At 42.0% G+C, this 25,707-nt stretch overlaps 1 protein-coding gene across 5 annotated transcripts in view; it reads left to right on the top strand.

Annotated features, from left to right (window-relative positions):
* The window catches only part of MCTP2 (multiple C2 and transmembrane domain containing 2), a 197,459-nt gene that overhangs the window by 94,525 nt on the left and 77,227 nt on the right, over positions 1 to 25,707 (top strand). For all 5 annotated transcript variants that reach the window (XM_064480545.1, XM_010975713.3, XM_031440500.2 and 2 more), the window contains 4 exons: positions 4,170 to 4,356; positions 6,948 to 7,041; positions 18,469 to 18,571; positions 19,937 to 20,039. In XM_064480545.1, coding sequence (XP_064336615.1) covers positions 4,170 to 4,356; positions 6,948 to 7,041; positions 18,469 to 18,571; positions 19,937 to 20,039 — 487 coding nt within the window. The remainder of the gene's footprint in view (positions 1 to 4,169; positions 4,357 to 6,947; positions 7,042 to 18,468; positions 18,572 to 19,936; positions 20,040 to 25,707) is intronic.

Below are 25,707 nucleotides of genomic sequence, written 5' to 3'. Positions count from 1 at the left end.
CATTTTTTATGTAGAGGCTCTGAGCACCTGTTTTCCACATTGTTTCCCTCAAGTAGAATAGTTTTCTAAGCTTTGTCAGTTTACCAGTTTTTGTTAACAAACACATCTTCTTGATTATGCTGGCCAGAGTTTCCTGGGCTATGGTGAGTTAAAAGTTACTTTTTAAAAATTATTCTTAGGTCATTATCTCTGATACCTTTATTACCATGACAATACAACTGTCAGCCACCAACCTTGTAACATTTTAAACTTCTTCCATTGTTGTTAATTCACCACAGCTGAATTATGGGTATTTCTCTAGGTCAGAGGTGAGCAAAACTAGGGCCTACGGGCTAAATCCAGATGGCTGCTTGTTTTTGAATAAAGTTTTATTGGAAGACAGCCGTGTTCATTTGTGTACATTGTCTGTTACGCCTTTCATGCTACAGGGGAGGCTTGAGTAGTTGCAACAGAGACCATATGGTCTGGTCCCCAAAGTAAACATATTTCCTCTCTAGGCTTTCATAGAAAAAAAAGCATCTAAGTGCCTATCATCTATTAATGTTGGTGTGAATTTTTTTTTTTAACGTTGGTGTGATTTTTAACGATAATTGATGAATTCCTTATGAAAGCCTTTTAAGCCACATATCCAAAAAGTGAGTTTTATTTTTCAAAGAACATTTGCATCCACTGCAGTAAGCTGAGTTTTCGTAAGCACTCATACAGGGTTACTGTTTGGGTAAAGTTTGGGAAGCACTTTAGAGGACACAAAATGAAAGAGGAAAAGAGTATGTAACAACACTTGTAAAATTCTGGAATTGAAGAGGGAGCAAGGAGTGTTTCTAGGAATGAGAAAGAAGGGAGGAGGAGGTGGTGTTTTGATTTGCCTGGGAAGCGGGGCTGGATCTGGTCTTGCTCTGCACCCATGGTGGGTAGCTGAGCAGACACCAGAAAGCCTTGGGAAAGGACAGCAGATTCAGTAGCGGCCAGAAAGAATTAAGAGACAGATTATTTCGTATTTTCTCAGGGTAGAATCTGGTGCATTGCAGAAAATGGAAAAAGCAGCCCAGATTCTCCTTTCAGGATTTTTATATTAAGCGTGTCTTTGGTGAATGTGTTTCAGAATGTTTACATCTTAAAGATTTTAGGTTTTAGAATATTAATCTTTCCTTGAGCCTGAAGAAAGCCATTTTGTTTACATACTTCAGAAGGTTCAGTGAGTATTGTGGTAAAAGGATCTGAAATTCAGGAAGAAAAGTCCTTTAATTTTTTTTTTTCCTTCTACTGCATTTGCTGATCAGACAGTAAGGAGTTCCTGGCCAAGGGTTAATATACGTGGTGCTTCAGCCTCTGGCTCATCTCCAGAGCATCCTGCTTGTCCTTCGGATGGGAGGACAGGCAGAAGCAATGTGGACTGAGGTTGAAATAGAGTAAAGTGGGAGGCCTGGAGGAAAGGGTTTTGTATGAAATTCATTCCTTCTTTCCTCCTTCCTTCCAGAATGTGAAAATAAATGGGGAAGCCAGGTGGAAAGAAGAGATGGAGAGAGCAGTTCAGTTATAGAAAGTTTATGGAAAATCGTCTTTTGAGGGGAGCTGGTGTGAACAGTAGGGAGAGGGTAGCTTTAAATTCATTCTGAAGACGAAAGACATCAACTTCTTAAGAATCAATTAATTCCTGGGATGGGGCAGGGACTCTAAGAGACTGGGTCCTAATCCATGGGCGGAAGGATCTAGGCTGAATTTTGATTGACCTGGTGCTAATGTATTGATTTAATTGGCTCTTTCAAGTCACTAAGGAAAGTAAAAGTAAGTCTTTGGCTGAATTCATTCATTAACTGAGAATGTAGAAGCCATTATGTTTGTCCTGAAATCTGGTATTTATGGGGCTCTTTTATCTAAAATTGGCAAGGCGGTTTTTCGTGCAGGTGTTCTGTCTTCATTATCGAAATAATCTTTTAAAAATGAGATGGGTACGAGAGTTTCACAGTGGACAGAAATGCCTTCAGAAGTGCTGAAAATGTGCAAATTTCTGAGAAGAAACCCACTATTTACTTTGCATTTCACGCGGGGCGTGATTCACCTTTGGTTTAAAATCATAAACAGCCCTATCCAAGTACGCTGTGCCTTTGAACAGTCACTAGGAGAGTCTGCAGAGTTAGTGCAAATATGCTATATGTTGTTCACAGTCTTTTTCGATGACTTTTTGGAATTAATGTCAGGTCCGTTATGAATTATCCAAGAAAAAATTTTCATTGCCTAATTATATATCGTTTTTGACTCCCGAACATAATTAGCTTGCAGAGATCCTGTCTCTAAATGACTTTTCCTCATTCACAAAACAAAACCACCACCGCCACAAAAAGGGTAAACTTCAAAGGACCAGAATGACATTGTTAACGATATTAAAGTGAATGTGCCACACATAGGCTATTGCTACTTTGGACTAATGAATGTGAACGCCAGAGAAAAGTCTTACAAATTTGGATCATTCATCTTCCCATAAGAAAGGGCTTTACTAAATAAATGAGACTGAATATAACAGTGTGAAATAATGCTTAGCAAAATATTCCTAAGCATATATACAGTTGCCATACCTGTTCAGAATTTGCAGGTACTTAGTTTTGTAGAAATGGCATAGTTAAAGAACTTGACGTCTCTTTCTTTCCAGGCAAAATTAATTCCCCACTTACATATTTGCCTTTGAAATAAAAATATTTCCCAAGTTATTTTTCTCACAGTGGTAAACTTTAACTTTGAAATATCCCTTATTGCTACAGAAAAAGATTATTTTGATTCAAGTCATAGAGGGTTATTTAAAATATATATATATATATATTATATATATTTAATGTGTCTCCAGTAGAAATACTTGGTGAATTTATTACATGCCAGAGCTCTACCCACTCTTCTCATAACTGAAATCACTTTTGATAACTAGGAAATAAATACCCACCTATATTTAATTTTATAGGTACAGATCACCATTAAGATATTTATTCTGTAGTAAAAACTGGTATAGACTTTTAATATTATTGGTATTTTTCTCTTTAATTGGGAGGGGATTGCCAACTTTCTTTCAGATTTATTAGACTAGAACTTTTCGGTATCCATGTGGCTCATTGCTTTATATATTAGATAAGTTTGCATGTTTCTTTTTATTGGCAAAGTTAGAGTCTGTGGATGATTAAGGTTAAGAATCCATCCTTGTCACACACGGGAGGCAGTGCTTCCATTTTCTGGCGGTCTTGAATATTCCTCGTGCTCAATAATTATAGACGGTTAATGAGAATTAACAACACACCCATGGCATCTAGGAACCCCCACTGCCCACCCTGCCTCCCTCCACTCAGCCCTGCCTGCTTCACCCACCTGCACATAAACAAACCAAGTGTGGTCCAGGCAAGCCCAGAGGTTTCCGTGTTGAAGCCAATAAATGGCCTAGCACCTCAGCCCCCTCTTTTTGCTGTTTGCTTCTGTACTTAAACGTGTTGGAGATTTTCAGCATCGCCAGAACATTGACTGTTAAGAGGTGGAAAACACGCAATTCATAGCAGATGGGTACGGCCTTTTCTGGCAGTGCTGCCGAAATGGGATCAATCAGCAGCACTGCATGCTCCATTTGTCCAGCAGAAATCCACCTGGGGAAGCCCTGTGGCACTGTGCCTGTTAGGAAAACACCTAAACACGTTTCTTTAAATAAAAACTCGCCATTGCCATTAATCTAGAAGAGAACGGCTTCTCCATGAACCCTCTCCTGCTTCCGTTCCTCCTGTCTTTTCTCCTTTTTTTTTTTTGAACCAGTGTCTCTTATTCTCTTTGCTGGCAAAAGATGCAGCACAGAGAAGCCGTCTAGAGCCCTGGCCCGTAATGTTGAAGCTCTGAAACTTTTCTTCCTGCTTCTTGATCTGTTTGTCTTTCTGCCGACCTGATTTGGCAATGACCTGATTCTTCTCTGTTCATTCACCGCTTTCTCCAGGCCGCCTTGCCTTTGAATTTCTTGACCTCTTCCTCCCCCTTAACTGTCGAGCGTCTTAGCCTGGGAGTGGGTGTCACCAGCCAGGGGCGCCTGCTCAACCAGCGTGTGCCCAGACAGAGGGAGGTGTCGGGGAGGGCGATGTGGAAACCCGGGAGGCTCCGTGGCAGCCGCCGGTTAGTCACGTCCTTTCTCTGATTCCTGCAACTTTTCCCAGGTGTAAAGTGGATATGGCAGCTCTCCCGCTCAAGCAGGCCGACTGCTTGGAGCTGCCGCTGGAGAGCTGCCCGGGGACTCTCCTGGTGTTGGTCGCCCGTACGCCCTGTTCGGGGGTCTCCATCTCAGATCTGTGTGTGTGCCCCTTGGCAGACCCCAGCGAGAGGAAGCAGATCGCCCAGCGATTTGTGAGTGCTTCACCTTTCTCCGCCCCCCTCCCCACCCCACTCCGACCCCCACTTTTCAGATGAAGCAAAGTCTATGCATTGAAAAACTGCGGGAAGAAAAGATCTTTGTCCAAAGTTTAATAGTATGTCTCGTAAGACAAGACATCAGACCTAGAGGTTAATGCATTAGCGAGAAGGTGAAAGTGGATTCTAGTTGGCCTCCCCATTTTAAAAGCCAAAAAAGTGATATTTTTATTTTTATTTACCTTTTACTTTTTTTTAGCGTTCAGGATCTCTGTGGAGAAAATTAAAATCCTTAAGGGGAAAGACAGTCGTTCAGGACATCTGCATATGTAAATTGGAAATTTACCAGAATTTCACAAAAGTCACTTTCTTTTCAAACCAAGTATGACTATTTGCAGTGTTGTAGATACTTTTGCTAGAATCTGTTAATATCAAGTGAGAAGGCGGAGGCAAAGCCAAGTCAAGACAGGCATGAAAGACCTGTTCTGTGCTACCCTGGATAAAAGCAGTTTGTGATTTTTGCCTAAGTAGTTGCAATGTGCTTAAAAGTCCACTCAGCATTTTTAAGTCAAACGGCTTTGTCCTCGTCATTATTTTTTGTACTCTGGCTTTCTAGGTGTCTTTATTTGCATTCTGCTTTTATTCCATCTTCTTTGTAAATCAATACGTTTATTTTATTGCCACACACAGGAAAGGCATGTTTTAGGACAGTGGCATGAAAATGAAGCAAAGATAAATCCCTATTTAATGGGAATATTATTCTCAGCATAAACTTTAATGCCTCCAGAATCCTCCACTGATGCAGGTGTATTGATTAATTGAATAATCCTTTATCTTCCAGAGTACAAAGCTTAGCCACACATCTTATTGTCAACACAGATTCCGCATGCAAGGTTGACATACTTTAAAGAAGTTTTGACAAAATCCTTTATTTTTTTTTAACTTAAAAAATGTTTTATGAAGTGTAATCTGTTTATCATGTGTTAATTTCTGGTGTATATAGCACAGTAATTCAATTTCATATATATATATATATATTCTTTTTCATAGTCTTTTTCATTATAGGCCATTATAAGGTATTGAATATAGTTCACTGTGCTATACAGTAGGACCTGGCTGTTTATCTATTTTGTATATAGTAGTTAGTATCTGCAAATTCCAAACTCCCAGTTTATCCCTCCAATCCACTTCTAATATTCTCTTTAATGATTTTATTTAAGCAAATGAAAATAAAACGCTTCCCCAAACTTTCCCATGGATAGATAACAAAATCTGCCAAATTCATGAGGAGGGTCGTGTATTTATAAGGTGACGTTAGGTAAGATCATGATGACAGCTTTGAATAATGCCTCAGGATCGGAGGAGTACAAATTGAAACGAGGTTTGAAAAGGCTATAATCAAAATAGAACTATCAAGTGTTTTTTTGTTTATTTTTTTCCGGCTAGCTAGCTGGCTGTCATGTCAGAGGGAAAGACTGCCTTACAAGGCACAAGTTCCAGATCCTGGATTTGTTTTTTAGGTTGTAGGAACAGAGAATCTTCAAAGGCATTTCACCTCTAAATTAGGAAAGTATTTTATTTCAGATATTTTCACCTTAGCTTAAACACTAGGTTTTTTTTTTGTTTTTTTTTTTTGTTTTTTTAGATTGAAAATACTATTTGAAGAAAGAGCTTTTCCGAAGTTCTTAGGAGTGGTGCATATTACGTTAGGAAAGCCTTAACGATTCCTAAGCTTTTGTTATTCTGTCCTGAAGTGCCTAAGTAACAGAGATTTCACTATCCCTCCATAAATCCCCGGGGTCTGCTTATCACAGGTTCTTAGTTAGCTAAGAATGACGGAAATGCTGTATCCAGACATTTGAAAGCAGCGTCTTTCTTAGCAGATGTGTTTTGGAGGCCTGCGAACAGCATTTAATAGCTCATCTCTTTCATGCACGATTGCTAAACGATGCCATGTACACAGAATAGTGCTATACGTGCTTAAGAATTATCAGTAGATATATTAAAGCTTTGGCTCATACAAACCAAAAATGAAAGTACACGTGATGACAGAGTGATGCTCGATGCTCAATCTCTTAATTTAATGAGCTGGCTAAAACATGGACCGGAAAATTCGTTCTTTATCCATCCCTCCTCTTTCCAGCGGTAGTAAGTGTCTACAAAGGGTCCAAGTGTAGTCCTCTGGTATCCATAGACTTTGCTCTAACTAGGTTAGAATAATGTTGCCTTTTTGGGTGATTTAATACGTTTCATTAAGGAGAAAGAAGGGGTGGAAAAGAGACTGAGCGAGCTCTACACCCATTTTCCTGGTAGGATGTCTGTGCTATCACCAGGGGGCGATGTTAAAAGTCGATTGCCTTTGCTTTGTAATTCGTTTATTTTGAAACTGTAGTTAATTAATTCTCAGTCACTTTGAATCTGTTTGCTGCAAGTGCTTAAGTTTCCTGTTAACTTTGACAGTTTTCTTAGCATTGCATGGGAAAGGTGACGTTAAATCTAGAATGCACTTCCTGTAGGACTTTGTGGCATTAAACAGTGTATCAGAAAGCTGTGTTCATTCATGATCTATTTGCTTTTCTCCCCCGCAGTGCTTACAGAACTCCCTCAAAGATCTGAAAGACGTCGGCATTTTACAAGTGAAGGTTTTAAAGGCGGTAGATCTCTTAGCAGCAGATTTCTCAGGTATAAATCATTTTCTGTTTTTATTCTTTTTTTTTTTTAACTTTTCTTTACTTCCTGCTTTGAAATGATCTTAGGGCAAAGCAGAATGTTTTACTAAGTAGAAGCATGTCTCCAGCAATCATACTCTTTCAGACAGAGTAACAGAAGGAAAGAAGGTGCAGACAATAAGTTCTTCATATTTTTCACAACATTTTTTTTTCCAAATAATTTTGCTATGATTAGATGATGTGCTAGTCCATTTGGCTTCCAAAGAAATTTGTGGATTATTTGTGTCATGACTTCTTTATCTGTTAAATCAGCTGTCTGAAGAAGCTTTTCTATAGAACCTCAAAAGATGGATTTGACTCCTTGCCTTCCCTCCCCTGCCGTGCTGTGCGCAGGCAGAGTTTCCTCCTTCCCCATGTCCCATGCAGGGGTCCCAGATCTGCCTGCCACGTCTCTGTAGCATTAACCGAAGTCTTGGCCGTGGAACGACTTTGCAGGTGACCTTGTCTCATGCAGAATTTCTCTCGGTGCTTCACTACCTTGAATTTAGAGGCAGAGGCTAGAGCAGGCACGCGCTGGGCTGAATTATGCTCGACTGTGAGGACAGTAATCCAGACATTGCAGGGTCTGATCAGAGGGCGACGTTCCACCCACGCTCTCATCGTCACCTTGCACTCTCGGGCGGACAGTTTCAACACCTGTATGACAGGTGCGATTTACCAACTGAAGAATACAAGGAAGACTCCGCAACACGGATCTGTCCATCTGCTGATGTGGGAGTGCATCTTTGTTGGTGCCGCCATCCCGTAATTTTCCAGTGTGGTCTCCTCCCTCCCTTCCTTGCACACAGAAACAGTCACTGTATTTGTGTAACCTCTGAACTTCTGGGACTGAGTTTGAGGTAACTCAGACTCCGGAACAGAGAGTTTTAATTAGAAGCACTTTATATTACAAAAATGATGGGAAATACGAGCATAGTTTTAACAAAAAGGAGTTCTCACCCTCCCTCAAAAAATGGACCAGTAGAAATCATTACTCTTATTATAAAGCCCCCCCAGATAAGGTGATCTCATTTTTAAGGAAATGCCCAGTGTGAATATCCAAAATATGGGCTTTTTTGCCAATATGAACATATAAATTCTCAAGGATGTAGATGAAATACTTCAGGGATGACTTCTAATATTGTAGAATTTACTTGCATGTTTATAAAGTCTTTTACTGATTTAGCAATTTTCCTTTCTTTGAAAACTTACAGTTTCCGAAAACATTTATTAATTCAGATGTTTCACACATGCCTTTGACGTTAGTAATTTTGTCATCAATAAAGCACATTTCGTGCTATCTACCAGTTCTCCAGAGCAGATTATGTCTTACTTCCAGCTCAGTGTTACAGATAGAACACTTTCTGAATCCAGGATTGTCGATGTCTCAGCAAGTGCCATCTCAAGCCCCAAGAACTCCTTTGTACCTTCAAGCAGTATTATCAAAAATTCTTTGTAGTTGTATATTTTGTGATCACCAGGAACTAATTACAGTGCATTAAAAGTTTTTTTAAGGCATGTGTACAACTATATCCATATGTGGAAATACTTTTTTTTAAACCTTTTTTTTTTTAACCCATCCTTTCAGGTGACTTCCACGAAGCACCCCCAAAACCAGTCTTTATGGTGGTGGTTTGAAGCCAATCTGTTTTCTCCAAAGAGTGCTGTGGCTATTAAAATAAAGTGAATAGGAGAGGAACCTAAAAAACGGGAGTCTTTTGTAAAGACCAGGCAAAACCTTCTCTCCTAATTTTGACCAATTAGATTAATTTGGCGGGAAAATGTCATTTTTTTTCCATTTTCCTTATATTGAAGATATTCCGTAGATAGTTTTAGAGTGGATAACGGTGAGTACCAAAGGATTCTAGTAACAAAAAGCAGTGGTTAGAAATCAAATAATGCTGTGCAATTTGGCTAAATGCCCTGATGTTTTTCTGTCGCTGTCTTATTTGTGAGAAAATTATCACTGTTCTGAATTGAAGCAAAGATCCTTGTCATTAGCTCCACGTGTCTTTAGACCACACTGATCTTTATTTTTAGAATCAAATTTCACAGTCTGTGTTCTTTATAGGTTGTCAGGTTCCTACAGTCTATTCCAAACCAAGGTACAGCTTTAGGGCAACGAAGTGGCCCTAATCCAGGGAGTTGTAAAGTAACTTCTCTATGTGAAAAAAGAAATGGATGCCGGTTGCCATGAAGTAGCAATCGAAATGTAATTAATGCCTGCCAGATGTTGGCGATCATATCAGGTAGTGGCAACTCACATATTATTGCCTTATTATTGTTACCAATTCACTTCATACAGAGTGAAAAAAATGCCAGCTTCCCTGGCTCATGGATCAGAAGAGGGGCCCATCATTACCAGTGCTAGGAGTATAAGGAATTACATGCATTTTCCAGTCAGCCTGACTTTATAAATGAGTATTTCATTGCAGTTGCTCAGGGAGCAGAGTTATTCACCCCTGAAAATAAAAAAAAAGAAATGCATTTACCCTGCATAACTAGGGGTGATCTCAGAGAACGATGGTCGTTGTAGACAGAATGCAAAAGGGAACCTTCCAACCTTCTTAACTTTTTTTTTTCATTAGTGTTATGTTGTTGTTGATGTTTAATTGTTTCTTAAAAACAATACCAAATGACCGTAGTAGCTGGTGCTTCGAGTTTGTCTCTCCTGAGATCCAGGGACTCTGATCAGGCGGAAGTCCATGGGGGCCAGTCTTGGTCGTGGTCCATATAGAGGTGGAGGTTGCAGTTGCAGAGTTCAGGAACCTCTTGTCCTAGAGGAGGAATGAATGCTCTTGGTGGCCCTGCTGTCAGTTGTTTGCTGATTTTAAAGTTATTTGTGTCTTTACAAGTAACAATTAGAAAATGAAAATTCCAGTCATTGTGCCCCTCTGATCAAAGTAGGAGGATGTTCCTCATAATTGGTTGTTGATATTATGATTATATGGTCATAAAAATAATCTTTGGAGAAATTGAATCCTCATTACTTTGCTAGTATTTTAGAACATTGGAGTAACATATATATGATATATAACAATATATATACACTAAGGTGAATTCCTTTTCTATTAAAATTTAAAAATTTTTTCTATTAAAAAATCAGTGTAGCTTCTCAAATGTATTATATTAATGACCTAAATCTACTACCAATATTAAGATACTTAGAGAAGATAAGGGTTTCAGTGTTCTAATGTGTAAAAAAGATATTTATTGTTTTCCAGATGGATTCATTCTTTCATAAATATGCTATTTTATTATGTGATTGGACCTATTCAGTATTAATAGGTTTAAATTTATATAGAGCTTAGCAGTTTTTGTGTGTTTGACACTTGTTTGTGTATAAGTGAGAAGATGGTTTATTTTAAAGAATCAGAGGTAATCTAACTTCTCTTGCAGCCCACCCCCTCTGAAATTGGTGAAAGATATTTTAACGTTCTCTACAGCCGAGATGAGATGCGGAGAACCACACAGTTACTCTAATAGAAGAACCTGTCAGATAGCTTTTATTAAAGCGTTTGTCTCACAAGCACCTTGTGCCCAACGTAACCTAAAGTTTTTAAGTAATAGGTTACCCAGTCTGATGGCATTACTTCTGGAGTAAACGGGGCCATAGCCTTGACTCACAGCCCAGATGATAAATTGTACTTTGAGGCTCAAGGTGAGCACAGCTGTTGGTAATGTTTAATGAGACCAACATACTTCACTGAGCTCCCGCTCACAGTTTGAAGTTCCATGTTCTCCGGGGGTGCTTTTTTTGTTTTGTTTTTAACATTGTGACTTTGGGGCACTTTTTGCCATGCAAAACCCACCCATAAAACACCACAATTTTCCAAATACACGTGGGTGTTCTTGACTTCTTGGCAGTAAGGTTGTCACTTAGACTCTTTCTCTGTTTCCAATGTTCATAAGACAACTGTCAAATTAACAGAGTCTCAAAATCAGAGCATCTTTATCAGAAGAATGGAAAAGACAATATGTTTTTAAACAAAATACGTGGGTTATAGTGAAGGAGTCTTACCAGTAAGCACGTGAGGGGCCGTGACAGTGCCTGATTCAAGAGAGCAAACATACAATGACTTCAAGAGCCCCATGCTTCTTTTCAGGGAGCCCAGGATGGCTTCCTAACTGCTTTTTAAGTTTGTCTCAACTTAAGAAAAGTCAGCTTGGTCAACTTGGTGGTCAGTCTAGTGAGCTTCAAGAAATTCATTGAGCAGCTACTGTGGATCAGAAAAACCGTCCTGTAGGGAGCGTAGGAACACTTGGTCCTTCGTCTACAGCAGCAGGCCACTAGGGGGCAGTGTGTTTCGTTGATGTGAGTGCGGACCTTGCTCAAAATCCGGTGGCATTTCCAGTTTAGCGGTTCCTTCTCAGTGCCATTAGGAGTAGCTCTTCGTCTGTTCCACGCACAGGGTTGATCTCCCATGACTGTGGTCAACTCCTCCACTCATTCATTAAATACATGATCCCTTTCCAAGAGACAGCAACTCATCCCTTGGATAAATCAATGTTCAGTTCAATAATTTATTCATTGAAGATGAAAATTAGCCCCCAGTTTTTGCCCTTTATTTATGGTAGCTGCCTTTCATTTTAATTCCTACATATTATGACATAGAAGATGTATAGAAACAGAGACCCACGTGTAAATCATGATTCTTTCACATACAGGCCTTGGGTCTACTTAAGCCTCCAGGCCCTCAGGGGTGTTTTGAGAGTTAAAACTAAACGAACATACCTGACACACACAGTACATGCTCAATAAATGCTCTTCCCATTCTTTATTAAATTTCTTTTTCTAAAGTACAGTTCACATGGGGACCTTCACAGGTTTTGTTTTCTTGACATTTGGATCATAATTTCTCTAATTTTAAGTGATGTTGGAAATACCAGCATTGCTCATCCCTTTTAGCTTTTCAGCCGCTATTAGAACTCTACAGTCACCACCCTATGGTGCTTTTTCTTTTTGTTTCTGTTTCTACTGCCTGATAAAAATGAAGAAAAAATATGCTTCATGGTAGAAAAATTCTCATACTTAAACCAATTTAGTCCTGGCATTCACATTTTGATAATGTGGATAGTAGTTTTACCGATATGAGGTACTTTTGTGGGCTCATTAATTTTTTGTTATACATGAAAGTACAGTTCTGCAAAGCTGTTGACCAAAATACTGCATTTAGGTCCCGTAGTATAGAGTAGAAATATTCCAGGCATATGCTATAGTACTGACTTTTGAGTAGTTTCTGTAAATATAACACTGGCTATAAGTTTTTTGTTATAAACTATAACACTGGCTATAAATTTTTTTTAACACATAAGACTGCTTGTATCAGAAGAGGAACAATTTTATAGTTACTGTTCCCTGGGAACTTAAAATCACGTGTCCATTTTCTAGTTTGTTTTCATTGTCTGCTTTTTGCAGTTGTATCCATGGCAATACCTCCCCTCTTGCAGATGCCCTATATTCAGAGGGATGGCTGTAATTGCAGTTTCTAGAAAGCTCAGTAGTAGAGGTTTAATGCTTTTAATTTTTATGAGAACCTCATGGACAGTTGAGCCCAAATCAGGAGCAACTTTTTAAAAACACATCAAAAACTATCTAAATCTGCCTTTGGCAGGCCATCTGCTTTAACAGTCTGCCAAAGAACGTGGAGTCTATTTGATGTAAAGTTTGGAAGTCTGTAGAAGATTTAGCCATTTGTAACTTACCACCACCTTGAGAATGAGTATCAGTTCACTTGTGTTGTCCTCTGAATTAACAACCGATCTTAGTGGTTGGGTTCTTAGTAAGACCTTGATTTACTCAGCACATACACCTTCTCTGTGTGTGAGTCTGTGGTTGGTCCTGGTGATGTGCTGGAGAAGAAGAATTGGTCCCTGCCTTCACGTGGAGTGTCTGACTAATCCAGGAGCATGTAATGCCAGTGATGCTGTTAAGGTCAGGAACAGGGAGCCAAGATTCAGTAAAGGGACACCTGACTGGAGTTCCTGCAGGAAGTGGTGTTTTAGCTGAGATGTTGGGGGGGGTGGGGCTAGCATAGTAGAGGTGAAGGAAAAGCATTTTACAATGAGGGAACAGCATGTTCCAAAGCCTGCAGGGCTGTTCCAAGACACCAAGAAAGCAAGTGAGCCTGGAGAATGGAGCAAGGGGGCCTCAGGGGCAAGGAGGCTACCGTCTTCAGTGGAATCAGGTTAATAGGAACATGGGGTCCCAGGGAAGAAATTAGGAAGCTGTTTAAGTAAGGGAGTGATATTCCATATGAACTTAAATACACGTTTATTCTGGAGGCTGTAAAGAGCAAGGATTTTGAGGACATAAGAGAAAGAAAAGGGGGAGATGTTGGGCAAATTCAGTGAATGATGGTGTTTTATGAAACTGGAGTTGTGACAGGGGAGTGGAGTTAGAAGAAGGAAAAATTCGTATGTCGCCAGTCCTTGTTTGTTCTGTGTTTGTGTTGGAATATCCAAACATCAGACATTCAGTTAAACAGCATTTCAGTAAAATTAAGTCCTCTTTCTCTGCTGACCTCTCTGTCCCAAGAGAGATCGGTGTGTCCCCTGCTCTGGACTAGGGGATCAGGTCCTCCTCTGCAGGACACCACAGCAGCCGTTCTTCGGGTTACAGACCTTGCATCCCACTTGGGAAGGCAGGAGATGCTTGAAAGTTGAGTCCAGAATGAGTAGAGATCAGTGTTTCCCCTTCCTTTAAAATCCCTCTCGGCTCCTAGCAGGGTGCTCCCACATTTTAGGGAGCCCTAGAGTGTTTGTTAACGAAGGAACAGGCACATCGTCAGACCCAGACTAATGATCGTAAGAAGTTGAAGGGGAGCTCTCTGGGTTTGAAGGCTGCAGAGAAAGTTCCCTGGAGATGATGCATCTAGAGGTCGGTTGGGCTTTGTTTTTTTTGGAGACGAGTGGGAGTTGAGAGAGCACTGCAGGGAGGAGCTGGTCCAGGTGCAGAGTGGGAGGCATGGCCCAGTTCCCTGCCTCTGTTCGCTGGTTGAGGGGGGTGGGAGGGGCTCAGGCACACCAACCTTGATAAAGGGTTTGGGACCAGGGTGCAGATCAGGATGGATGGTGTGGAATGAACTGTTGGAGGATGTGGATTTTCAGGATGAGCACTAGAATTTGCTCCAGTATGTGATAGTGAGGTTTATACACAAATGACTGGCGGTAAGAATTGAAGGGGGAGTTTTTGGAAATGAAGTCTGGCGTGGCTCTGTTCCCTCCCTGCGCCCTGCATCCCCCTCCCCCACCCCAACCAAACCGATCCTCAGCCTGTCTGAACTACGATGCTTCACGGTCAGCTTCAGAAATTATCTTCCTCTAGAAATTCTTTCTTCTAATCCTGCCCCTTGTGTGGACAGTCTGGTGGCTCCTGGCTGCTGGATGAGTAAAAAGAAAGGAAATCAAATAAAAAGTACTGGTCATGGCCTTCAAGGCTTTCAGGCCGTCTCTTCCTTTATCCACCTGTATCTTATATTTCCTGACCACTGCTAGTTAGCTGTATGTGTGTGTGTGTGTGTCTGCCTGCTTTTCTACCTATCCATCTGACTGCCTGTCTGTCTGTCTGTCTAGTTAGTAAATGAAAGGCTCTGATCTGTCCCTGTCTCCTCAGGAAGCAGCTCCCCGTTTCTCCTGGCCAAACCAGCCCCCACCCCAAACCTTGCTAAGGATTCGCCTCCACTGTGAAATCTTTCTGGACTTTAACCAACCAGATTGAAGTCTCTCTGAGGTTTAGTTTCCTCACCTGTTAAAAAAAAAAAAAAAAAAAGGGACAGACATTCCTTACCTCAAAGAACGGACTTGAGGATTCCAAGGGAACCTGCATAGACCATGGTATCTTGTGCAGAATGAGAGAAGCCTTTGCTCGCGCCAGCCAGCACCCATCCCGGGAGCCGGAAGCTCCCTGCTGCCTCTCTCTGTGGGCCAGGGCACCCTTCACTGGGGATGGGAGGGGCACACGTACCCTGGGTGTGCCTGCATTGGGCCCTTTAAATGAAATACGGGGCTAAATGTGGAACGGAAATGTGCAGATGTGCATTAGAAGTGGGGTAAGGAAAACAGACAGCCAGACGTCAGAGAGGGGAATGACAGTCCACTGGCGGGGCCTCTGAGGGAAGTGTTCATTGACAGGGGGACATCAGCTGGAAAGCAGAGATTATTATGAGAGTTTCTCGGAGGCAATGACTTGGTCTGTGAACCTCGGGGCCCGATTCACCAGTGGCAGGGGCAGAGAGAGTACTTAATAAATATTTGTCAGATGAGTGATACGACCTCGAAAATAGTTTTATTACTTGTCATTCAACTTCTGTAGCTGATGTAAAGGCAAAATTATTTAAACGAGAAACCTCAACTTGCCGTTGGAGGAATACAAATGAATTTTAACGTGGTGTTCAAAACCAGCCAGGGCTATTGAGGGCAAGGCGCTGGAACACCGCCCTGAATCTGAATCACTGGTGGTGTAACCGTGTCAGGGTGGCAGGGCGCCTGGAGGTGGATGAAGTCGTCTCGATGTTTTACCTGCACAAACAGGTGGAAGAAAGAGCAAACGCGCAGACCCAAGTATGTATATGTCATTTTGGTGCCGTTTGCTTGGTACTCTTGGGAAACATTTGGACATTTCATTCCTTATAGAAGATCGTATTTTTTTTTTATTGTGATCAGATAAAAATAGTCATTATTTAAATTTTATTGAAAGTCCCCAGTCTGTCTGGAAGCTTTTAAGGGCAAGAAATCAATCCTAAAGTGTATAGAAATGACTCCATAAATGACTCCTCTCTGCCTGTTTATACTGTAAGATTAATAAATGCAGCATTTTAATGAGCTTTGACAGAATTATCGTCCGAGAGTCTAGGCTGTATGTTCCTTGGAGACATGTCAGTGAAGTTCCCAGTTTTCTGGAAGGAAGTCTGTTCCTTATTAGCTGGGACAGCGAAGAGTGTGCTTGAGACGGGGAGGGGGGCGCACAGCTCGGCCCACCTGTGCCGGCTCGGCCCGGCCCCCCTCCACCGTGCCATGGAGTGAGCCCGGGACTTTCATTATGAGTGTCAGGCGGGTCTCCCCAGCGAGTCCCGATGGGCTGCTGTGTTGGTGTCCCTGGACGAGCGGCCCTGACACCTTCTAACCATCTGACAAACAGTTAAGTAGCTGTTTCCGCTTGGATTGAGGAGTGGAGCTCCCTCTACCTGAGTGTGAAGCCGAGAGCACGTGTCTTCTTTCATGTTCATAGTTTTAAAAAAATTTTTAATGAAGTGTGGTCGATTTACCATGCGGTTAATTTCTGTACAGCTGAGTGATTCCGTTGTGCATATATTTATATTTCTTCTCATATTCTTTTTCATCCTAGGCTGTTATAAGGTATTGAACGTAGTTCTCTGTGCTGTGCGGTAGGATCTTGTTGTGTATCTGTTTTATACACAGTAGAATCTGCAAATCCCGAACTGACCCAAACAAACATTTCTCCGGTGAAGCAGTGTTCATAGTTCTTGAATAGAGTTATGACCTTCTATGGCCAGCTTCCTCCCCACCAAACCCCAGCCCCGTGCCCTGTGAAACATGTTCCCAGAGCAAAACTGTCTTGAAAGAGGCCAGACTCCTTACAGATGCAGGTGGATTTTTGTGTGTGTTTGATTTGGGCTGCCCAACATCTGAAACCCCTTCTAGGCCTAGGGCATTTCTCACTGTATGTTTTGGAGAAGGGCTCAGGACACACCTTCATTCTGAGATGGTGGAGAGTCCATACGTGCCCTTTTCTGAGCCCTGGCAGTCAGGCCGTGGGGACTTGCCAGACGGGGGCAATTACTTTGCATCTACATCAAACAAGGCAAAGAAGCAGGAGTGGAGAAATCGTATTAGAAGCAGCTACTCTCAGGATCCAGGGACAGGAGTGCCTGTGGGGCCAGTGCTCCTGGGAAGCAGAGGCCACACCGGACATTTCCTGGGGTGTGATACTGACCGAGGTCCTGTGTCTGAGCATCCCTGAGCATCCTTTGGTTTCTAGTGAAAATTGTCAAGCCTGGTTGTCCAATCTGTGCTACGATCTGAGAGCTGTTGGCTATCATTTTAATAAATTCCTTTCCTGCTGAATTTAGACGGGGATCATTTCCGTGGTTTGTAATTGACGGCCCCGAGGCATTCATCTCTGTCCACTGCTGGATCGCTGTGTGCTGGCCACTGATATAATAGCATTGCCTTAAAAGCGTCGGCCAGGCATCTCGGTGTCCAGGCCGCTGGTCACTGGCGTGGGGTCTCCTGTCTAATGCTGACCCTTGGCCGTGCATCTGTTCTTCTGCTCTTCCTTTTCTGAAATACTGTCTTCAGGCCAGCTCCTGCATGGGCTAGTCTCTCCATTCACATGCGGTGCCTCAGAGCTCCTGGTTATTAAGTGAATTAGATGTAGGTTCAGTGACCTGAGCCCTCTCTGTGTTGGGCTCTGACCTGGGGTCCCTTGGCCGTTTGTCAGAGGCACATCTGTCCTCATGCCCCCAATTAACTCAGTGCACATGTCTTTGTAAAGCGCTGGTGTGTGCAGAGGCAGGCAGTGTGTCCACATCCCACGGACATTCGAGAGCCATTCATTCTGCCCCTGACTGTTCCAATTCTAGGTCCCGCTGCCAAGTCCAGCAAAAGGGGAGGACTTTCTAGGTAGTAACTTTCTGGGTTCAGCTTTGGCTTTTGGATTTTCTGATCTTTTTTTAATTTTTCTTTTGGAGGCTATATATGTGAGGTGGGGTGGAAAGAGAAGAGGCGGGATGGGAGGAGTAAAGGTTAAGATTCATTATTTTTTAAGATAAAAACTTCGAACTTTGTGAAATCCTTCTGCGTGTTTCTGAGCACCAAGAATGTCATGTGTATTCTCGGAATATTCTAAGTATATAAGATCATGTGCTTGTGTGGCCGCTGACTCCAGGGCAGAGATTTAACCCCTAATTATCCATGGTTACGCTTTTGGCTCACTCCTCTCTTATCCATGCTGAAGCCTGTAAGTTATAAGCTTCAAGTTGTAGAAAAGTAATTATCTGCATCGACTCAAGAAGAACTTAGGAAGGAAACAGAGATGAGCTTCTGTTTTAAAACAAAACACAAACGTGGACCTTCTCATGTGCTGGATTGACACCTGCTGCGGTGAAACAGTGGTGTGGCTGCATCTGGGGTTGACTGTCAGTCCCAGTCCATTAAGTGTGCTGACACCTGAGGGCTCTGTCCAGCTCCTGAATTCCTCCCCCACTCCCCCAGGGCTAGCTTAAAGGGGAGGCTCACCTTCGCTCTCAGCAAGCACAATTTTACGGTTGCATAAGTGCATGACTTCTGTTTCACTTTGCCTCTGTCACTTTTGAGATTGATTTGCCTCGGACCAAGGAGATTCATTTGTCTCTGACCCACGTCTGTGTTCTCTTTCCAGGGAAGAGTGATCCCTTTTGCTTGTTGGAGTTAGGGAATGACCGACTTCAGACGCATACCATTTACAAAAACCTCAACCCTGAGTGGAACAAAGTTTTTACATTGTAAGTGTCTCCGCCTCTGGAATATCAAAGAGCAGCTCCAACTTAGAGACCAACCCTCCCTGATGTGCTGGGGGCAGTCCGGGGCTCTTGAGTGGAACTTTCTGTCCATTTTTATGTGCAAAGAATGAATTTTATTGTTTTTTTTTTTCCTTCTGAAAACCTTTTATGCTTTCATTTTATAGAGTGTAGTGTGAATAATAGAGGAGACCATTTGGAACTGCACGGGAGTATTACAGGAGGCATTTGTAAAGTAGGTCTCTTAGGGACTAAATTAATCTGTGAGTAGAAGGAAGCTGCCATATATCCAGACTAATTCATTCCGGGATTGAAGGAAATTACGTGTAGACCTGCCTTAAATTCAAGGAGCTTGTATGTTGCAACATTATTTTAATGTCTGAGGGCTTGCATTCTGCCAGAGCCTTTTGGAACATACAGGTTACCTCCGATGCCGCCGAGGCTCCCAGAGGCTCCCTGTATCCCAGCTCATCTGAATGACCTGCTGCAGAGTGAAGCCCACTTAGGAAGCTGGATGTTTTTCCTGGTTTGCTTTAGATTCCAAGGGACCTGCCCATCGAAGGGAGGCCCCTGTTGAACTTGGGGGAAATGGTGGTACACTGCCCTCCCAACACTGAAGAAATGCTCTGTCTGTACTTCTAACTGAAAGGATAAAAGTTCGTTTCGAAAGGAGGTGATGGTTTCCTAAGCAGAAAGTTCCCAAAGATCTATGTGAGGAGGATGAACTGTGCTAAGTAAGCAGGTGTGCAGACTGCAGTCTGCAAGGATCTCTTATTTGTTCAACTCATCACCAGAGACCATGGCTTCATGTTTCCTTGGAGCTAATGTCTGGCTTCTGGTCAATGTAAAAAAATGTTTATAAATAGGTAAACATGCATGGGACTTTCAGTATTTTGTGTTTCAACAATAGGATGCTTTCTGTGGATTTCAGCAAGTAGTGATTTTGACCACCTTTTTTTTGAAGGGAATCTTTCAATTAGTTTAAAATTTTATTTTTGCTCTTCTCACTTGGAAGCCACTTGGAAATCACTGTCATTCTGTCTCCCGCCCCCTTTTTTTTTATCCTGTTTCTTTAACCATCCCACCCTTGAGTACACAGATAACGTGGAAAATGTCATAGTAAAAAAAAGTTGACTTTTTTTTTTCTCCATATGGATGTCTGAATCTTCTATGATGGAAGGTTTGGGAATACAGTCAGTTTGATTTAATTTTTGGAATTTAATTAAATGGTAGTTTTATACTCTGAGGACATACAGACTTAATTAGTGAAACGGTGTTTTCAGATCTGCATGGAACAGACTTCACTTGTGTGTTTTTGTCTCTAATACATGGTGTGTTTTCTGGTTTCAGTCCCATTAAAGATATCCATGATGTTTTGGAAGTGACAGTGTTTGATGAAGATGGAGATAAACCCCCTGATTTTCTTGGAAAAGTTGCCATTCCCTTGCTGTCCGTAAGTTGCCTTTGTGAATACGCAACGTGTGAGTCATTTTACAGTTGACAAGTTCCTATGGTCTGGAGTTGCTTTGTCAATATGGGGAAAATAATCCTCCAGCTATGGCAGGAAAGGACTGTTTTTTTCCTTATCCTTATCCAATAACTTTCAGTAGTTTCAGATATGAAGTCACATAATTTTCTCTGTATATAGTTGCATATTGATTTAACCAGCAAAAACCAATCTTTCAATCCACATTCAATCTTTCCATCTTAAGAGTTCCTCATTGGTTTCAAGGTATACATATCTTTGACTGATTTTCCACTGGTTAATGGAAAACATCCATGTGTTTCTTTATTACCTCCTACCTGCCCACTTCGTCAAAGATTATTTGCTGGTAGCTGCACAGTTGCCCTCAATTCTACTAAAAGCCATTTTCTCAAAAGTTCTGTTTGTCTTTTTAGTGGTCATGTTTGTTTTCAGGCTCAAAAAAAATGCTTTGTGGAAGAAAGCAGAGAGCCTCTGTTGGAAAAAAGAGGATGTTTTGGCGGTCCCATGAAAAAATAATGTGTCAGAGTGAGCTAACTGCTGAATGAAAAAAAGTACCCTGTAAAATTCAGACAAGAAAGCACCAAAGAATGTCTGTACATGAGCAAAGGTGGGAAGCTGGGGTCTGGATTCACCTACTCATTGGGCATTCATGTTTATACCAACTCTACTCTTCTAGAGGAGAGAATTTCAGTTTTTCATCCAACCATCCGTTCATACAGTGTGTGGTAGAGTTGCTATGGCCCTGCCAGTCAAGATGGCTTTATTCATTTCTTCCCAAACACTTATTTTTCCAGAGCTCTTAGTGCATTTCCGTGGCAGGAGCAATCTGTAATTTATCCGTGAGATTAGACTCGTTCGCGTGATGTTTGCAAAGCGAGAGACGCTGCACCTCTCAGTATCTCTTCCGGTTTTGATTGCCTGGTTAATTTCTCCCCGAGTTCCCATATCCCTGGTGTGACTTGAAGAGCGTTGGTGGGGCAGCTGCTCTCTCGCAGAGCAGGCTGCTGCCAAACGTTCTGAGCCATCAGCAGCGGACCACACTGGTTCTCCGAGAGGAGATGGGGATCTGGGATTTCCCTCGTTTTAAAAAAATTAAAAAAAAATTTTATTACCACTTTGTCACTTACTCCTGAAAGAATACATGGAACAGAACATGGGGCATACTTTTAAAAAGGTCTGAAGGGGCAAGAAGGAAAGACTCTCCTTTATAATTCAGGATCCTTTTTCTCTTAACAATTTTTTGGACCATTTTTTTCTCTTGTTTTTATAGATAAATCCTTAGTAGCATACTTGATTCTTTGACCTGTGAACATGACTTCACGTCTTCAGTAACCTCCCTCTGTTTTGCACATAAATGTTTTGGTTATTTCGTCTTTCTGGCCATACCAACAAGTTGGCCAACTTTCTTTCCTCCTCCTCTTCCTCCCTCCCTTGTAATATACATTCACTGCACGCTGTGGAGTGACATCTGAGAAATAACCTCTGGCTTCATCAGCTGTGGGGTTTCTCAAGCTTAGCCCTGCTGACGGTGGATGGATCATTCTTTGCGGTGGGGGGGCTGTCCTGTGCACTGCAGGAATTTAAGCAGCACCCTTGACCTCTACCCACTAGATGCCAGCAGCACCCATCCACTCATCACTATTGTGATAACCAGAGGTGTCTGCAGACATTGCCAAATGGTCTGAAGAGGGGGCACAGTCACTCCCAGTGGAGTGGAGAACCACCAGCCTAAATTAATACAGTTTTCAAACTGTATCTTTCAAAATACAAGTAGAGTGATTTTTGAAAGACTTTGTTTAAATGCAGACAAGTCCTCTAACCCTTTTCACTTTGTCCAGCTGGCTGACAAGTTGCCCCCCGATCTATGGATTCGTTTGATGAATATTTATCAAACGTTCAGTGTGTGCCCGGAAACTGTTTTAGGTGGTACTGTTTTAACGATGACTCCAGCGAAGCCATCTCCTCTCTTGGAACTTACATTTTGGTCGCAGGAGGCAATATACAAACCAGGAAAAATAAAAGCACTGGACAGTGCGTTTGATGGTAAAAGGTGCTGAGTACAAGATAAAGCAGGGAGGGGAGGATGTGTGTGGGGAAGGGATGCAGTTTTCCAGGCCCAGGGCAAGGAGGGCCTCCCTGGAAAGGGGGGCATTTGAGTGAGAGATTGAGGAGGTGAGGGAGGGGAGAAAGCCGAGGGGGTGTATCCAGGCAGGAAATAGTCAAGTTCAAAGGCTCTGAGCCCGAGCCTTGACTGTCAGATTCCAAAAATAAGAGCAGACAATGTGGATGGAGTGGAGTGAGCCCAGTGGAGAACAGCACATGTGGGGTCAGAGTGGACAGGGAGGGGCAGCCTGGGAGAGGACCGTGGACGACCCTGAGAGCCTGCACAGTTGAAGAACGTGGGCTCTTCCTTCATGGTGATGGGAAACCACAGGGAGATTTCGAGCCTGGGTGGGGCGCGGGGTGTGGTTTGGTTTACGCTGTTTCCAGTATGAAAGGCGCACAGAGGAAAAAGCTCAGACCTGAAAGTTCTCCACTGTGTAAAGGCAGGTTGGCCTCAGGCCTGTACCCCCTTAGGGACTTTGGGGACCCAGGAATGTTGACCTGAAGAAGACATTTCAGCAGCTGTGGTCCAGGGTGGCTGTTTCAGTTCAGATTTATTTCTGAGTCTCTGACCAATAAATTGGGAAAGTGGTCAGATCTTCCAGAGGATCTCTGTGGGCGCTTCCTGGTACACCTGCAACCTGCCTTCTCCAAACGCACCGATTCCCTACCTAACGTGTAGATGTAAGTGTGATAGAAGAAGAGATGCCATGACCCTCCGTATCTCTAACAGGCACTTTTTAATTTGCTTGTTATTTCATTGATGATTTGATTTTCAGAGAATTCAAACTTGTGATTTAGAGGGCATGTTTTAAAATTTATTTATTTAGACCCAGGTTTTTTTTTTTCCTTTATTTAATGGCCATTGAGCAGTGCTTACCTAGCAGGCCCTGTGTTGTGCACGGATAATACGTGACATCATTCATTCTCTGACAACTCAGTGAGGCATGCATTCATATTATTACGGCCTTTTACAAATGAGGAAACTGAGGCACAGAGAGGATCCTGCAGCTGGTAAGGCGTGGTGGCTGGTTTTGAATTAGGTGGTCTCACATCAGAGCCTGAGCTCCTGAGAGGATGCTCTGCTATCATTGCGAGTGGCTGTTAAGTAAATACTGTGCCCAAAGCAATAGCCAAGATCTGTTTTATGCCACCACCGGGCCCAGTGCGATACGAGGGAGCAGTTGGGACATAGAGTTGAAGACTTGCATATTGCAGGAGATGCCTGCAAAATGAACACACAAGACCTGAAATATTAGGTGCCGTGTAAAAGGAACATGAAAATGGAGAGGGCTGAATTTACGTTTGGGAAGACTTTAGGAGCTGGCCAGGAAGAAGGCCATTCTGAGCAGAGGAGAAAGTGTGAGCAGAGAAACAGAGGGAGAAGGGAAAGGCCACGTTCTGGAAGCAAGGAGGCACCTTGGTGCCCAGTGCTCGGGGTGAGCAGGGTGGCTGGAGGGTGCAGCTCATGCAGGGTGCAGGGAGGCTGGCTAGGGTTTATTCTGAGTGGGGAGCATGTGAAGGCTTTTGGCCTGGGGATGACAGATATATCGGAGCAGGTGACGAGGAAGAAAGTTTCGGCTCCAGTGTGAAGCTTATTATAGTGGAAAAAGACTCTTCCTGGAGGAATTGGTTGAAGCTCCAGAAATAAGCATCAAAGAGAAAAACCCTTCGATTCTGTGTTCTGTGCCTCTAAGGAGAAGGATTTATTTCCCTGCTTTTTTAATATCGAGAATCATAAAAATTGATCTGTCGGTGTTTCCCTGTTATCTCTAGGATATAAAACAGTATCTGATAATACCTTATTTCATATTTAAAAACAAAAAAAGTACTTCTTAGAGCGAATAACATTTGTGAGAATACATTCTTTTAAAAAAATCAAGTCATAAACTAAAACTTGATTTGCACTTTCAAGGAAAATGCAAACTACATTTTAAAACATCTAAGTATAGAATATTGCATATGCTTCAGCTTTTAATCTCTCTCAAAACAGTAATGTGCTTCATGCATTTCAGCCTGTGAGATAAAGAGCCTGTTCTGAATTCACCGTATCTTTGAATCAGGGTGAATGTGCGTACTGACTGTTGGCTCACTTAAAATCCATGTTCTAAGATCACTGTGTTTATTAATGGCGGTGAATTGTTCAAAGCATCTTCATGTGCTCAGATACACATCAGAATCGAAAGAATCCAGGACAATGGGCCATCCTTCCAAATATTTTATTTCTGTTCAACTTAAAAAAAAATAGTTTTCTTAATGATTATAGAGATAGGCAAAACTTTTTACTCATGAGTAAGAAGCAGTAGAAAATTGTGATTGGAAAGAATTACAATCTGAAGACTTTCCACATCACTCCAAAAAATCTTCTAATCAATAATAGTAAATATACACTGGAAAACAATAAAGACATGTTAGAATTTTAAACTATTTCCGTCATAGACGTTGTCTCCTAATAATTATCCAGTTTTCAATAGATTTATTTTCCATTTCGATTCTCAATGAAGTCATCTTGATTTTGTCTTGAAAAAATCAGACTGGCTTCTTTGCGTTTGGGTGTTCCTTCTTTAAGGATACATTTACCATCCTCGAGTTATCTAATGGGTCAATTTTGAAAGACCTTGAAAATCAGCTTTCTATAAAATAGGAAGAGTATCTGTTTGCTGTTATTTCCTACTACCTAGGGAGAAATCATCTCAGTTTGGCGCGATCCTACATTTTGAAGCGAATTTCAGTCAAAGCATGTAACCCATGCCGACACGTGCAAGGGAATCTGTAACCCGAAGCACGAGCCTTGCTGTAGCCCTTAGCATCCTCTGTGAATCCAGTGCACAATAACAGCGTCACTTAATTAGTTTTATGGGACAAATTTTGTACAATTGCTTGCACCAAATAAATGCCCATGCAGACCTGCATTTGCATTTCCAATTAAATATTTGCCCAACTTCCACCTGTGATGGGTTTTGCCCATTGTACTGGGCCCTCTTATGCCATCATATTTGTTAAGTTCATGCTGATATTTGGCCATTAAAATACATAGTGTTTATAGTTTACATGAATGTTTATGGAGGTATAGCCAAATAAAGATTTTTTACAGGGCAAAAAGGGTGATTTTTGAGTACAAACATTGTAGTGTCCTTCCCGTCTCATCCTGGTCCAACATGTCCATTGAAATAAAGGCAGAAAAGGCACATTTTTCTACTAGCCCTGGAAACTAGGAAAGGGTACCTTAAATATGCAGGAATTATCATGATCCTTATGTGGTATAGAAGGTGGACATTTGGTTATGACGGAGCAAGGGGAAGGGCTGTGGAACTCCTCTGCTGTCCAGTAACAGGAAGATGGCAAGTATTTCTCTTCTGGGTACCTGTTTTAGAGAGGCACCTGGGGCTTGGAGAGATGCAGTCATTATCCCTGGTCTCACAGATGCTCAGTTCCAGGAACGGGAATTGAATTGAAGTCTGTCCGGTTTCACGGTCCTACCGTGGCCCACTGTTCATAAACGTACGAAAGAAAATGTTCAGTTTCATTAGTT

The sequence above is a fragment of the Camelus dromedarius genome, chromosome 29 (assembly GCF_036321535.1).
Source record: "Camelus dromedarius isolate mCamDro1 chromosome 29, mCamDro1.pat, whole genome shotgun sequence".
Classification (NCBI taxonomy): Eukaryota; Metazoa; Chordata; class Mammalia; order Artiodactyla; family Camelidae; genus Camelus; species Camelus dromedarius.
The sequence above is the reverse complement of the archived record's forward strand: the minus strand, read 5'-3'. Positions and strand labels throughout refer to the sequence as shown.